The 15,477-nt window shown below is 37.4% G+C and overlaps 1 protein-coding gene across 1 annotated transcript in view; it reads right to left on the bottom strand.

Annotated features, from left to right (window-relative positions):
- The window catches only part of CRY1 (cryptochrome circadian regulator 1), a 46,910-nt gene that overhangs the window by 17,712 nt on the left and 13,721 nt on the right, over positions 1–15,477 (bottom strand). The window contains exons 2-3 of the mRNA XM_042468837.1: positions 3,133–3,241; positions 1,711–1,853 (exon numbers count right to left, since the gene is read on the bottom strand). Of these exons, the coding sequence (XP_042324771.1) occupies positions 1,711–1,853; positions 3,133–3,241 (252 nt within the window). The remainder of the gene's footprint in view (positions 1–1,710; positions 1,854–3,132; positions 3,242–15,477) is intronic.

Here is a 15,477-nt window from a genome sequence, read left to right as displayed (position 1 = left end):
GGATGTTCTGCATATAAATTAGACTGATAGGGTGATAAAATGAAGTCCTGTCAGACCCCTCTTGCCAACAACTATTCTGTTTCATCATACTCTGTCCTGCTAGAGCTTCTTGTCCAGAACCTAGTTTACACATCAGAACAATCAGATTCCATTCCTTTCACAGTGAACCATAATTTCTCATCATCTATATAATCAAAGTGTGTATAGGTTTTCTTCTGAAATCATTTGGTGCATTCCATTATCCAACATAAATCTGAGATATATTCCCTGGTTTCTCTTATTTTCTGAACCCAACTTGGACATCTGACATTTTTAACCCCATTTATGGCAAAGCCTTTCTTGTAAAACTTTGAGCATCACTTTGCTGGCATGGGAAATCAGTGCAATAGTTTGTTGGTTATTCTAATTCCTGGTGAATCCTCTTCAAGATTAGAAAGTATATTTACCAATGCCAGTCTGTGGGCACTGTTTTGTTTTCCATATTTGTTGACAGATTATTGTCAGAATTTGAGTAGATGATATCTCTACAGCTTGAAACAGTTTTATTGGTATGCCATCTGTCCTAGCGATCTACAGTATTTCTCCTAAGTGCTTTGAGAGCTTTTCCCACATTGCATCTTTTTGATATGTGTATTGCTCTCACCAACTTTTTGTTTACTCCTGATCATATGTGTTCCCCTGTTGGTTACATAGCATCCCTATTCTTAGTTGGAATTTCTACTTAATTTCTCAGATCCTCTGGAAGAGGTTTCTTGTTCTGCCTTCTATTTCTTTGCATTGATTATTGTAACTGTTCTTTTTATCCCTATGTACAAATCGCTGAACAGCTGTGTTTGGGATCCTGACCCTGTTTCTGTCACATGTTACTTCAGCTTCTTAATCATGTCAGAGTTTCATTTGTTATCTAATAAGGCGTTCTTTCTTTTTCAGTACAGACGGTTGTTTTTTCAATACTTCCCTGATAATGTCCCCAATTTCAGTCAAAATTTCTTATGATTCCATGTCCATTAGTTTTAGTAATACAAATCTGCTCATTACATGGTTTTAATTTCTACAAGGAAGTTCTTCAGGTTATATTTTGGCACTATAATTAACTTAAGTGTATTTCTTTAGCTTTATACTAATTTTTGATATTACAGTCCGACATTCCCTTACGCGGGGGATCCATTCCAGACCACCACCATCCCCCGCGTAAGGCGAATTCCGCATATGCTCGAGCACCATTTAAATGAATGGAGCTCATGAACGTGGCGATGCGGTGGTGCTATTATCCCTTATAAGGCAGGCCCACATAGGACACAGGCATGCTGTAGCAGTTCACATTCTCTGCCACAATCTGCCCAAGTCTTGTTTTTGCAAACAGAATGGAGTTTCTCCATCTTCTGATTCCAATTATATAGTACATTTAATTTTTATTTTGGCCATTTCCCTATACTGGCACACATTTCCATGTTACTTAAAGATAAATCCACTGGATACAGGACTGATAAAATTGACTGATGTAGGAGCTATTCATTAAATTACTAAATTATTTTAGGGAGCAATTTAATTTTACACATAAGAAAACTTTAATGTGGAAATATGGTAATGGAAAACTTCCTTTTTACAGAATGTTTTCTGCTCCATATCACTGCTACTTTTGTGTAATGCATAAAACCTAACAATGAACACGTCAGTTTCTGCTTTCCCCTTATGAAACTAGTAACTTACTTGTCTAGGTCATACAGAGTATGTGAAATCCGTACAATGACCTCCACTCCTGCTTCACTAGCCAACTTCTTAATTGCTGCATCTCTTTCTTTCCCAAATGGTTCAGAATCATATTCAATAGAAAGTTTAGTGATGTTCCATTCCTGTAGTTTTGACAAAGAATACAATTTTTTAAAAGACAGTGGTTCCAGATCATGGAGAAAAAGGGTACTAAACATTAATATACTATTAAACCATCAAAACAAATGATCAACTCCATTAGGTAGTGGAGAGAGGGCTCCATGAATTTTACATTTCTGCAGCTATGGTGAGCTGCACATGATAAATCCATTTATCCATGCCAAAAGTTTGTAAGTTTGTGCCAAAGCAGTAAAATCAGCAGCTCCCTTTTCTCTTTAAGTTGCAGCTGAAACCTGACAAAAAATAGAAATGGCTTGCTGGTAAATAAACGTCTAATCAATATATGGCCTCTGAGATTTTGCAGCCACACATCTAATCTTCCCTTCTGTTTGCCCCTAGAAAAGGGAAACTGACCAAGCATATGGATTCTGTGTGTGTGTGTGTGGTGGTGGTGGTGGGGGGTGGGGAGTATTAAGGGAAATAGGACAAAAATCAGAATGGTACATCTTTTCCTTTAACTATATCTATGCAGCAATTTCCCAGCTGGAATTTCAAAATGCACTTTAAGTCACCATAAAGAGATCAGATTCAAAACAGGCCTATCCATTCTTTCTTTCAGAAACCTGTTTGCATATTCTTTACATTTATTTAACTGTAAATGTTTCTGTGATGATGAGTTGACAGCTTCATAGAATGAAAAGCAAAGACAGAAAAGTAAAACGTAAAAAAGAGAAAGAATGAAGAGAATATACCTTGTTACCAAAGGTACTGCAAGCATTGCACTTTTCCTACTGTTTTATAGGCTAAATCAGTGTTAGTCTTCTCTAGAGAGACATACTGAAATCAATTAAATTAGATGTGACTAACAGGTCCCACTCCTTTCTCTATGCGAACTCTTAAGTAGGACTTATGTTGGATTTAGCACATTATGTGTGTTGAATATTTATACAAATATTAAATAAAAAGTTTAAATGGAAGCTATTTGACTAAAACAGTTTTTCTAGTTATTCTTAAAATTATGTACAAGTATAATGTGTGTACTGAAGAAACCAAAGACCACAGACCTGGAGAGACTGATCTATTAACATGCATTTCAAATGGTCAGTATTATTACTGAACATTCATTACCCAAATTAATAACTTTTGAAGCCAAGGTCTGTTCTAAATTTCTCCAAATCAAATGGGGATACATTTACATCAGTATGTAACAACAGGTCCATTCCATAATAAATGTATACAAGTGATTATTGGGGGGGAAAGGGAGTGCTGCAATTAAAACATGGGTAAAGCTTTAGAATTTACCTTAAAGAGCCTAGGAAACACATCTGCAGGCTGTCCCCGAATGACAAACAATCGAGAATTTAGCTTGCGTAAGTTTGCATCCAAATCTTCAAGACACTGAAGCAAAAACCTGTAAGGAAGATAACATAAGAGATGAAAAGCTACTTTTTTATATAAAGCATTCCTCAAGCTTTGTTATGTGAAGAAAGTGCAGTGATAACCAAGCATCAAAGTACTTTATTTTGTAAATAAGTGTAATGCACCATCCAATGTTTCACAGTATTTTCCCTAAGTGATCACAACATTTAATGCAGTTGTTACTAACCTTTACATTTACCATTCAAAATGAAACATTAATGCTAATACAGTACAGTACAGATGGAATACTGACATTGAAGGTCAACAGCTTGCTTTAAGGCTATCTGAATTAGTATGTAATCTTGGACAACAAAACACAGTGCAGCGGTTCAACTTCTCTGGAATAATGTTCATTAATTACATATTGCCCTGATAGTTAAAAAGTGAGCAAAATGTTAATCTCCAAGTGCAAGCCAGCTCCTGAATACACATATTTTCTAACAGCAAAAAGCTTGTCTAAAATTATTTTAGGGTGCATCATCTATCTAAATAAATATTACCAAATGTTGGCATGATTTAACTTTTTGTAGGGATAATGGGTAGCCTCCTATGCTACAACAGCCCACAAGGTGTGTGTCACTCAAGACAAACTATCTGTACAAATCCACTGTGCCTCTAATACCTTACAGAATAGAACGAACAGAATATATCCCAAGATCATGAGAAGGCCTCAATGTCTGTTTCAGGGCTTATCTGATTTAAATAATATTTTAATTTGCTTCTTTAAAGGACTCAGTTTCAATTATTTAAATTATAATTTAAACCACTCAAGAGGAAGATTCTACTTAATTATTTTTAGTAGGGATATATTATTGTTTAACAAAAATCTAATACCATATATACTGGTGTATAAATCGTGTACAAGTCAAGGGCAGGCTTTGGGGCCAAAATTATGGATAAGTCGAAGATGCCAACTTTGCTGCTGCGTCTCTGCTTTTCTGTGAGCTTCTCAGCACTCCATGAGAGGAAGTATCAAAGAGCTACTGCCACCTTTTCCTGCTGCTCCCCTTGTTTCTTGGCACTTCATGAGGGGAAGCAGCAAAAAGCCAACACCATCACTATATTTCCTGCTATTCCCCTCACTTCTTAGCTCTACTAGCTCCATCACTCTTTCTGCCTTTTGGGGAACAAGGAAAGTACTCTCCTCACTGTCCAGCAGAGCATGTAAGCTGGTTAAAGAGAGAAGCAGAAAGTACAACATTCCTCCAGTTTCAGATTGTAGTTCTACTCAAAAACACAAGTGAAGGTAGCTAAGTCATGGGGGTGCACTTCAACCACATCCCCTACTCCCCATAGAGAAAGACCTGAAAGGGGGCTGTATACATATTCAAGTGAAGCAGTTACTCATTTTTAGTTTTAGCATGCAGTATGTTCAACCATGTCAAACTCTTCTGTTGTCCACACCCTAAATTATACAGATGAAGTTTATAAACAGAAAATGGTGTCTATTTTGATTCCTGTGAATTCTGTAACCTTTATTCAAAGCACATATTTTAATAGAGCAATTTTAGTAACAGGAAAAGTAGCAGACAATCAGCAATGCAACTCTATACAACACATTTTAAAAAAACATAAGAAATCAGTTCAAAACCGGTAAATGTATTAATTATATATGATGAGACATGGCCCCAGGTTTCCTGAGAGTATGGACTTCTCAATGGCCAGAGAAGAGATGATAGTTTTATAAAGGAAACACTTGAGTCCTATAATCATTTCAAGTGCAAAGAAGAAGGAATATGTATAATTTTGGCTGAAAAGCGGGGTATAAATACTTTAAATAAATAAAAATAATTAATTAGATGACTTACTGGCAAATTAATATAACAGATCACATTTGCTTTCCTCATGCAATAATAGATTCTCACATTCTTCACCATCTGAAATGCAGTTTGGCCTTTTTTTTCAAATCCTAGAGAATCATGGTTTGTTTAAATAAGACAGCCCTGTTATGCACAATTTAAAGTCTGACACCTTTGATACAGCCAGCGTGGTGTAGTGGTTAGAGCACTGGACTACAACTATGAAGACCAGGGTTCGAATCCAGGCTCGGTCATGTAAACCACTAGGTGATCTTAGGTAAGTCATACTCTCTCAGCCTCAAATGATGGCCGTGACAAACTTCCTCTGAAGAAACTTGCCAAGAAGACCCCATGATAGAGTCACCCTAAGTTGGAAACACCTTGAAGGCACAACAACAACAACAACCCCCTTGATATAAGCAGTGCCATACAGGTTTGAATGTTCTTCCATGAAAACAATAGAATCTGTATTCTGAGAATGAAATGCTTCTACTTCCCCTCAACCATCTACGGCCTCCTATGACCTCTGAAAATCTGTTCTTGGGAGTTAGGTACACATGGTGTGTCATGTGTTGCAGAGGTATGCAGATAGAAGGGGGCAGCATACCCCCATTATATAAATAGAGGAGCAATACAGGATCCAAACCATACATGATATTGCCAAAAGATTATTGTTATCTTTGTTTAATAATACGTGTTTACAAATAAGCCTGTATTTTCCCACTTATCAGGAACAGTCAATCTTACACTGGCTAGGAGCCAGGAGTTACACTGTCCAACTGCCCTGCCCAACTGCAACAGAGCTCTGTCCTCTGTGGGGGCAAACACATGCTACCTGGCCCTGGTTACTAGGTAAAACATTTTAGAAAGGAACATTATCTATGAGGGACACTGTGGAACTTATCAAGAACATCAGCTGAAGTTGCTACAGAAGCAGCAACAACATTTTAGGACCAAGGATTGGACATTTAATATAATCAGTCACCACATTTCATTTTAAAATGAAAGAAAACACATTCTCTTTATGTGCTCATTTTTCTCTTTTCTGCCAATTTGGACGTCTGTTTACTCAGATAAAAAGGTGGGATATAAACATTTCAAATGAATAATGGAGCAAAGTATAGTTATAGCTAGGATGTCACTATGCATCATTTTCTTCCAGCAATGGAAACTACAAGAAATGGAAGGGTGCATATCCCAGTCAAATTCCAAATTAACTATTCTATCATCCTATGCACACTGATTCTTCTAATGCACGTAGACTCGTTGGTATCAGTCCAGAATGCACATAAAATATATTTTCTGTGAATCTCACAGGTAAGAACATGTGTTTTAATGAAGCTCTCTGAAATCATCCTAAAACTTCTTTATACACAAGTTTCCACAAATCATCTTGCAAGACAATAATCTAAGCAGTTTACATTCAGACAGTGTTTTTCATTTCTTTCTTTTTCTTTCTATGCCCACTCTATTAAGTAGATGCAGTATTTGGAACAATCAACATCTTTGATGTCACCCACTTAGGCTACTTCCACTAGACGCAGCTACTAACACCTGCATAAGACAAGTTGCACTTGTACTTAAAGTGGATCAACTCTAATTTTCTTCAGCCACTCGCAGTAAAGACCACCTTAATTCAAGTATCCATTTGTCAAAGAAAGTATTTGACTTTTTTTTAAGGGAAAGAAGTTCACTGGTAACTTCTATATATGCTAGAAGCCATTTAAGGTAGGTTTTAATACAAAATCAATAATGTAAGCAGTAGCCAAGGATGTCAGGAAAATCAGAGAATCTGTCTTGCTACTCAGGAGCAATGTGTACTTGTAGAATTCTTAAGCTGATTAAGCTCAGACAGGATTTAAATGTTTTGTTCACTTCTTAGCATCTAAGAGTGAGACACACACACACACTTTTCATTAAAGCAATTCAGGAGTTTTATTGCATTGGTTCTAGTCTATGTCTTCTGCTATAATGGAGCATGAAAACTACTAGTTTTATGTGCTACCACATATTTCCAGCAGCTTCATGTACCTGAATGTCACAACGGAGACACAATGTTTCAGATATAGCTTTAAGATAGCACAATCAGTGTGAATTTAGATTTATATGAAATCTTTCACTAAAACAGTGTATTATTATCTTGAAAAAAGTGTCACTTCAAGCACTGAAAACATTTATAGTGTTCCAAGTTAATTTCTGTAACTATCGTTACCAGCTACCTGGTAACATGACGGGGGAGAGCAGTTTTGTGAAAAGGGAGTCTTGTAGAAAAAAACATCGTTTTAATTTGTCCTTGATATTTAGAACATGGTTCCTGGCAATATTGTATATTTCTTTGCTTTACTTGCTTCACTCACAGAGTCATGGGATCATAGAGTTGGAAGGAGTCTCATGTGCCATCTCATTCAATCCCTTGGCTCAATATAGCTAAAGCATCCCCAGCAGGTATCTGCCCAGACTTTTGGAAGATATCAAGAGGAGGAGACCTCACCACTTCTCAAGGCACTTGGTTCCATTGCCAAATCTCTCTTCCTGTCAAGAAGCTCCCTCTCATGTTAACTGAAATCTACTCCCCTGTAACTTCAAACCATTAGATTTGGTCCTACCCTCTGAAGCAGCAGAGAATAGGCCTGCCTCCGCTTCTCTGTGAAAGCCCCTGAGGTTTTAAAGAGGGCGATTATGTCACCCCCTCAGTCTTGTCTTTGCCAAGTTCCTTCAACCTTTCCTCATGTTTTGTTCTCCATATCTCTTATCATCCTTGCTGCCTTTTCTCTGAACCTGCTCCCTTGCCAATGTCCCCCTTAAAATGAGGTGCCCACAACTGAACACAGTATTCCATATGAGGCCTGACCAGCACAAAATATAGTTGGACTATTACTTCCCTCAAATTGAAAGCTACACTTCTATTAATGCAAACTAAAATAGCAATCACCGTTTTTGCTGCATCATCACACTGCTGGCTCATGTTCAGCTTATGATCAACAATACTCCCACTGTCCTTTTTGCATGTAATATTGCTGGGTAATGTATCCCCCATCCTATATCTGTACATTTGGTCTTTGTGGCCTAAATAGAGAATTTTGCATTTGTCTCTACTGAACTCAATTATATTAATAATAATAATAAAATATTTATTTATAGCCCGCCTTTCCACTGATCAAGGCAGGTTACAAAACATACCAATACAGGATAAAACACAGTAAACAGCAAAATTTACATTAAAATTGCAATAACAATTACAAATACAAATAACAATATCTAGCTAGCTCAAGATATAACAACTGGAACAGTAAGGGGGAGGAGAGGCTACATCGGGGACAGTGAGGGAAATTAATTTCCTTTGATAAGGATTCCCACCATCCTGTCATCTAAGTTGCTGGTTAAAATGTTGAAGAGTATCTCTTCAGGGTAGAACCCTGAGGCACTCTACTCAAGACCTCCTTCCCGTTTGAAATGCAGCCATTGGCAATGACTTTTTGAGCAGTTTTCCAACCCATCTGACAGTGTTCCCATCTATTCCACATTTAATCCATTTGTTAATCAAAATATAATGGGGGACCATATAAAATGCTTTGATGAAATCCAGTTAAATGGCATCCACAGCATTCCCACTATCTACCAGTGACCTGCTATAAAAGAGATTAGTTTGGTAGGATTTGTTATTGACAAACCCATGCTGGCCCCTCCTGATCACTGCACTGTCATCAAGATACTTGCAGATAAGACTTCCATATAATCTGTTCTAATATTTTTCCTGGTTTTGATGTTAGGCTGACTGGTCTATGGTTTCCTGGATCATCTTTTTTTTGCCTTTTTTAAACAGAGGGACAATATTTACACTTTTCCAGTTCTATGGCACATCACTTGTTTTCCAAGATTTATCAAATATGATGGTAAGATGCTCAGCAAGTTCCTGGTGTACATTGGGATGCAGTTCATTTGCCCCTGCAGATCTGCTCATTTAGGTTAGCTAGGTGGTTTCTAACTCCCTGTTAATCTTGAGTTGCAATCCAGTTCCCTTATCAAGATCTCTATGGCTGCACTGAAATACACAGTTCTCTTTTAGGGGAAAATTGGAAGCAAAATAGGTATTCAGTAGTTCTGCCCTTACATTGAGATGGAAGCATTTTGCCATTCTTATTGAATGGTAGCAATATCGTCTCCTTAGTCAGTCTCCTGCCTCAAATGTATGTCAAAAAATTTTTTTCTTGCTCTTTGTTTGCCTAGCCAGTCTCAGCTCATTTTGAGCATTATCTTTCCTTGTAGCATTCCTGCAAACCTGGGCTACACATCTTCCTTGTTTTGTCTTTCTTTCTATCGTATATACATTTTTTTTTCACTTCCTCCTTGACTTTCTGTACAGCCACAGTGACTCTTTCAGATGTTTCCCATTTTTCTTCTTCCACCATTTCTGATTGTGTTTTTCGCAACTCATTCTTCAAGAACTCCTTACTGGGTATCTTTTTCCTAGCATGCCCCTTTCTAACCCTAGGATACGCGGAGCGCGTCCTAAATGGCAGTCTGTAACCCGCCTTAGTCTCTCAGCTGATACCAGGATCACTAAAGTCCCCTATAACTACTAATTCTTGCACTTTTCAAATTTCTGATACATGTTTCTACAAAGCATCATTCACCTCTTCTTGGCTTGGTGGCCTGTAGTAAATTCCTACTGCAATATTGTATTTCTTTGTTTCTCTATTTATTTTTGCCCAAATGCTCTCAGCAGATCCACACTGATTACTTTCATGGATCTCTGTACAACTCGATTTGTCTTTGCCATATATAGCTACTCCCCCTCCTTTCCTGCCACCCCTTTTCTTTTTGAATAGGTTATACCTTTCACTTGTAATATTCCAACCATGGGAGTCATCCCACCAGGTCTCTGTTATGCATAGAAAGTCCTATTTGCCTTCCTGCACTAGGACTTCAAGCTCATCTTGTTTGTTTTGCAAATTCTGTCCATTAGTGAAAAGACATTCGAAGCTTTGTTTCTTCTCACCTAACAGTTTTTCCTGTGGTTCCAACCCTCTCCATCAGCTTCTCCACATCCTTGTGTTTACAGCTTGTTTTGGATAGATTGAGCTATCACTTCCAAACCCAACTATATTTATAAAATGGAGACATTAAACCATACTGCATGCTCAATTTTATAAATTATGACATTACTTCAGAAGCTTTGGAAAGTGGTGAGTTTTGGAACTGCAGGTTGACCCTGATTTGTAACTAAATACAGATTAAGAACTGTTCTAAATTATATAATTCAAAAGTACTGTGTGAAAAAAAATGATTAATGCCTATAGCTGATTTGCTGTGAGAAATTATTTTAAAAATGTATTTTTTAAAAATGATTTCCAAATACAAATCAAGAAAATAACGGCAGTTCAAGTTATATAAGGAGTAGCAGAAAGTGATGAAGAGATAAGAACAGACACTTCATTTCTTAAGGGCTCTAACAACCATCCCAAAGCTGTAAACAAGAATGACTGAAGTCAGATGATATTATTTATTACCTGTAAGTCTCCAAAATAAGAATTTTGAATTCTTAAGAAAAATATAATTAAATCAGCCTTTGTCTTTGTTTACTTGTAGTGAAAAAGAAAGACAAATTCACTGCTACAGTTGAAACAATGGGCCTACAGGAGACCTGACATTCAAGAAGATACTCAAAACAAAGTCCCCTACAACTTTCTATAGTTATCAAAATAGTTTACCCAAGGATCCCAACTCTTTTAAATTTCTAAGAAATCATCGCAAGCCTTTCCCTCTATCTTCTACCCAAAACTTCAAATACCTAGAAAGTGACACGTAGTTGGCTATATTTCAAGCATCCTGCCACACTGGTTGTACATGTGGTCTGATTCAGTGCAGCAATAAACCATGGTGTAAGGAAGATGAGTACCCCACTCCTGCCAACTGATGTGTGAGGGAAGATAGTTTAAAATCTGTCTCTGAGAGACAGTTTGGAGCTGTACCCAAATATGGAAAACTATGGTATATTCCAAACTCTCCTTGAGATTAAAAAGGCAGAAGATGCTAATTTTGGCTGGTCTGGAAGTTTTGTTTTGCTGCACAGCCTTCATTACAAACAGTTTACACAATCTATTAGTTACAGTATTTCACAAATTAAAACTCAGTGGTGAACCATCAATTTCAGAACAACCATGGTATGTGACAAAACTGAAGTTGTGACAATTTCAGAAGCTAACTGAAGACAACAATAGCATTTCATGCAATGACATTCTCCTTCAATCTAGATTCTAGGCGTGATTTCAAGTTTGCTGCTTTGTCTTATCTTTCAATGTTTACAAAGAAAACCAAATGCTTTTTGAGGACCCCATTCTACCACACACAAAGACAATATACAAGAACAGAGGATCTTCATCACAAATGTGTTAACATTTACTTGACAAATATGTAAACACAGTGGTACTCAAACTTTTTGCCCTTGCCTCCCCTTTACATCTACATGCGAATGTCAGATTGTATATGAATAAAACTATTTTATTTTGTGTGCATATTTTCATTCACATATTCATGTATGATCATATTTAAACATTTTATATGAAAATAATATTGTTCAAATTAGAACACCTTTATTTTTGTAAATTCAGTATTTAACTCAACACATGTATACGTTTTACACATAAAAAAGTTTGGGATGAGTTGGAAGAGGAAAGATCAGGGCCTCCAGGTCTTGCAGCCCCCTGGGGTTCCCATCCAACCTTTTAAGAACCACAGGTAACATATATTTCTCTGTTTTGTTTACACAGAGAGTATAAACACTGAATGCAGGGACAGATATCCCTATAACATATTACTGGTTGTGTGAAGTACTGCTTCCAATCTATCTAGAAAGATTAGACGCATGTAATGGGTAAGCAAATCACCATTTCTCAGCTTCAACTACTTCTCTGGGTCACTGTAAAACTACAGTGTCATTCTCACTTCCTCTGAGAAAAAGGCAGGATATAATGTAACAAAAATCTATCCTCAGTATTAATTACTTTGCACAACATCACATGACAAAATGTTATGTTTTACTTATTTCATATAAATTACTTTGTGCACTAAGTCATGATACAGACACATTGTGAACAATATGTAAAAGCAGTACAACATGTTAGAATCAAGTAAAGCAACTTTTGGAAATTAACAAATTAACTTTTGCAAAACTGACTCGAGTGTCTGACTTGCATCTTAGCCCATCACTAGAAAATTTGTTATCGAGATGATTAATAAGTTTCTGAGTAGCTACACCGTAATCTTGTTTTACAAGGGCAACTGGTATCATCAGAAAATGGGCACAATTTGTTGACTCTAGTCCTGATTGGGAACAGTCTACTTTCTGGGGATCACGGAGAACATGCTGCTTCAAGAAAGATGATTAATAATATAAGCATGTAGTACAGACCCAAGAGGGTTTTAAAAACTCAAATGAGAAGTAACACATGCTTAATTTAATCAAGGACCCCAACTTCTTCTGTTTTGGGGGGGGGGGGGAGGGTGAGAATAGAGCACCCAATTTAATAGGCTTTTACCATTACTTTTGTGCGAGTACAACTCTTTACTGGTTTCCTTATATGATTTCCACAGGATTGCTTCAATATGAATCAACAGGAATAGTTTCTTAAATAGGTCGTTGCTGTAGCAACCAGCAGGCTGTTTGTGACAGGGAGTAGTCCAATGACCTACTTTAAAGATCATGCTACAACACAGTTTCATAACTAGAATTTCAAGTCTGTCACTGCAATATTTTGACGAGATCATGGTGCTTTGCCAGCCATTAATAAGTCAGACCTTTGTAGGAAACAGGCAAAAGCATCACTAAACCATTTCCCTCCAAAAAAATCAGGAGTACAAATAATGATTGCATGAGAGCAGGCCACAAAATCAAAAAGCCTTTCAACCTAGCATACCATCACTCTCCCAAGCACATGTGATCAAAAACAACTTTTAAAAAGCAACATTTATTGTTTAATTGTGAGAAATGTAACCCTAGCTATCAAAAGTATACCCTGACCGTAGACCAGGGCTGGGGAGTAGTGGTGATTTTGGGGTTACTCCTTCTCCTACTCCAGAGTAAGATTTTTTTTCTTAATGTTACTCCTATTCCTGTAAAAACCTCTTACTCCTTTACACCTTACTCCTACTCCCCAGCCTTGGGAAAAAGTCCTGGTTGCTTTGCAAGGCTGGTGTGTGTGTGTGTGTGTGTGTGTATGCCTCCCAGTCCCTTTGCCAGTGCATAACAAATATCCTTATTCCTACTCCTGTAAAAACTTCTTACTCCTTTATGCCTTACTCCTTCTCCTCAGCCCTACTGTAGACTAAACCAAATTTGCAAGCACATGTCCACCCTTCTTATGGTATACTGAATCCAAGTGCTATCAAACACAGAATTAAGACTTTCAAGCATGAAAGTTACAGATTTTTTTCTTAGAAGCTGACTTAAGCCTGGTTGCACATGATTTAAGCATCAGTCTTCAAAATCAACACATAAAAGGAATTCATTTAAACAACAAAAAGTGTTTATGTAGGGCAGGGAGAGCTTGGCCTTCAGGGTTTGTAGGCTAATTTCCCAATTATATTTCTCCTCAAATATATGGTTTTCTACTCATGAACTGAAGAAAACCTATTTTATTTGTGTAAAAGTAAAGGTTTCCCTTGACATGAATGTCTACTCATAAGCAACTGTAAGGGTCGGTGCTCATCTCCGTTACTAAGCCGAAGAGTCAGCACTGTCCGAAGACAACCTCGGTGGTCATGTGGCCAGTATGCTGCAGTGAACACTGTTAGCCTCCCAACGAAGTGGCACCTATTTATCTATTTGCACTTTTACACGCTTTCAAATTTCTAGGTCGACAGAAGCAGCAACTAGTGATGGTAGCTCACCCAATCATGCAGCACTTGGGCCTCAAACTGCAAACCTTCCAACCTTATGATAGTTAGAATTGGCGTCTTAACCACTAAGACACCAAGTCCTACATTTAAGTCATGTATTATCCAAAGTGTAGGTCCTATTCACACAGTCACTTTGATGATGAGTGATGAATACTCATTTGTGCATTATCTAAATAGTTTTCCCTAAACTGGCATTGATATTTCAAAAATACTGAACTTTTTGTTCCATCCTCAACTGCACTTCGGGAAATTCTGTACTACACATTCCAAAACAACGCATACATTTTAATTATACTACAGAATATAGTTAAACAAGTATTGTGGACATTTAGGGAATAATTTGTGACAAAGAATGACAAGCACTAAGACAAGACCCATTACTGAACCCTGGATGGATAAATGTATCATTTTAAAAAACATCAAATTCAATTTTAATTACAGTAGAGTAAAATACTTGTATTTAAAATTATAGTGTCTACTAAAATACTGTGGTATAAAATTACATCAGAAAAAATACGAATTCACACAGAGAAATCTAAATCATGATCTCTTAAATCATATCTATTAACACGCAAGCTCAACTAAGGCTACATCCACACTGGAGAAATAACCCAGTTTGGCACCGCTTTGTCTGGCTCACGGCTATGGAATTCTGGGAGTTGGCGTTTGTTGTGGACCCAGAATGGAACGGAGCTCCGCTCTATGCCCCACAACAAACTCCAACTCCCAGAGTTCCATAGCCTTGAGCCAGACAAAGTAGTGCCAAACCAGGTTATTTCTCCAGTGTGGATGTAGCCTAAGTTAAATAAGTGGTGTGCATTTCTTACCCTGAGGGATAGTATCTACTGTTGACTGGGGATGCATGAATGCACAACAAGCTCAAATTGATAAGAAAAGGAAGTTCACATCACCTTTCCTAACCAATGAAGATCTAGAGACAGAGAAGGGAGGTGACAATATGAACAACCCTACAACTTGAGACTGATGTTTCTCTACCTTAACAGTTTTATCTCAGTAATGAGATCAGTGAAGACTGCTAAAGCTTTCAAATCTTTCTCCCTCACATTGGATCAAGATTTATAGTAAAAGTACTAAAACAACATTTTCCTTCCACCCAAAGACCTAGCTGATAAGCTGGAGCAATGGGATATTATGGGGAATGCTTAGAGGGCCCATATACACATAAACTGTGAGTCCTTAAATTAGCCTCTTTTTCTTTATTGAAGAATAAATCGGGGGCAAAATGTGTGACTTTGTGTCCTGTGATTTTGGGTATGATAGTTTTAATAATGTGCAAACTGTGTATTAATTATGCTCTGAAGTCCTAGAAAAAGGTACACAGTACAGAGTGTTCTATCAAGTATATATACCTTAGTGCCAGGTAAACACGCTAAATAAGGGGAAAAACAGGCCAGCAGTAAGAACCGACTTCATGGCAGCATGGGGGAGCATAGGTTTCCGACACTGCACGCCCCTAGGCTGCCATGAAGCTGTACGGCTTACCGTACATGTGGTGGCTTCACAGCATTTC

Source organism: Sceloporus undulatus, chromosome 5, assembly GCF_019175285.1.
Source record: "Sceloporus undulatus isolate JIND9_A2432 ecotype Alabama chromosome 5, SceUnd_v1.1, whole genome shotgun sequence".
Lineage (NCBI taxonomy): Eukaryota > Metazoa > Chordata > Lepidosauria > Squamata > Phrynosomatidae > Sceloporus > Sceloporus undulatus.
The sequence above is the reverse complement of the archived record's forward strand: the minus strand, read 5'-3'. Positions and strand labels throughout refer to the sequence as shown.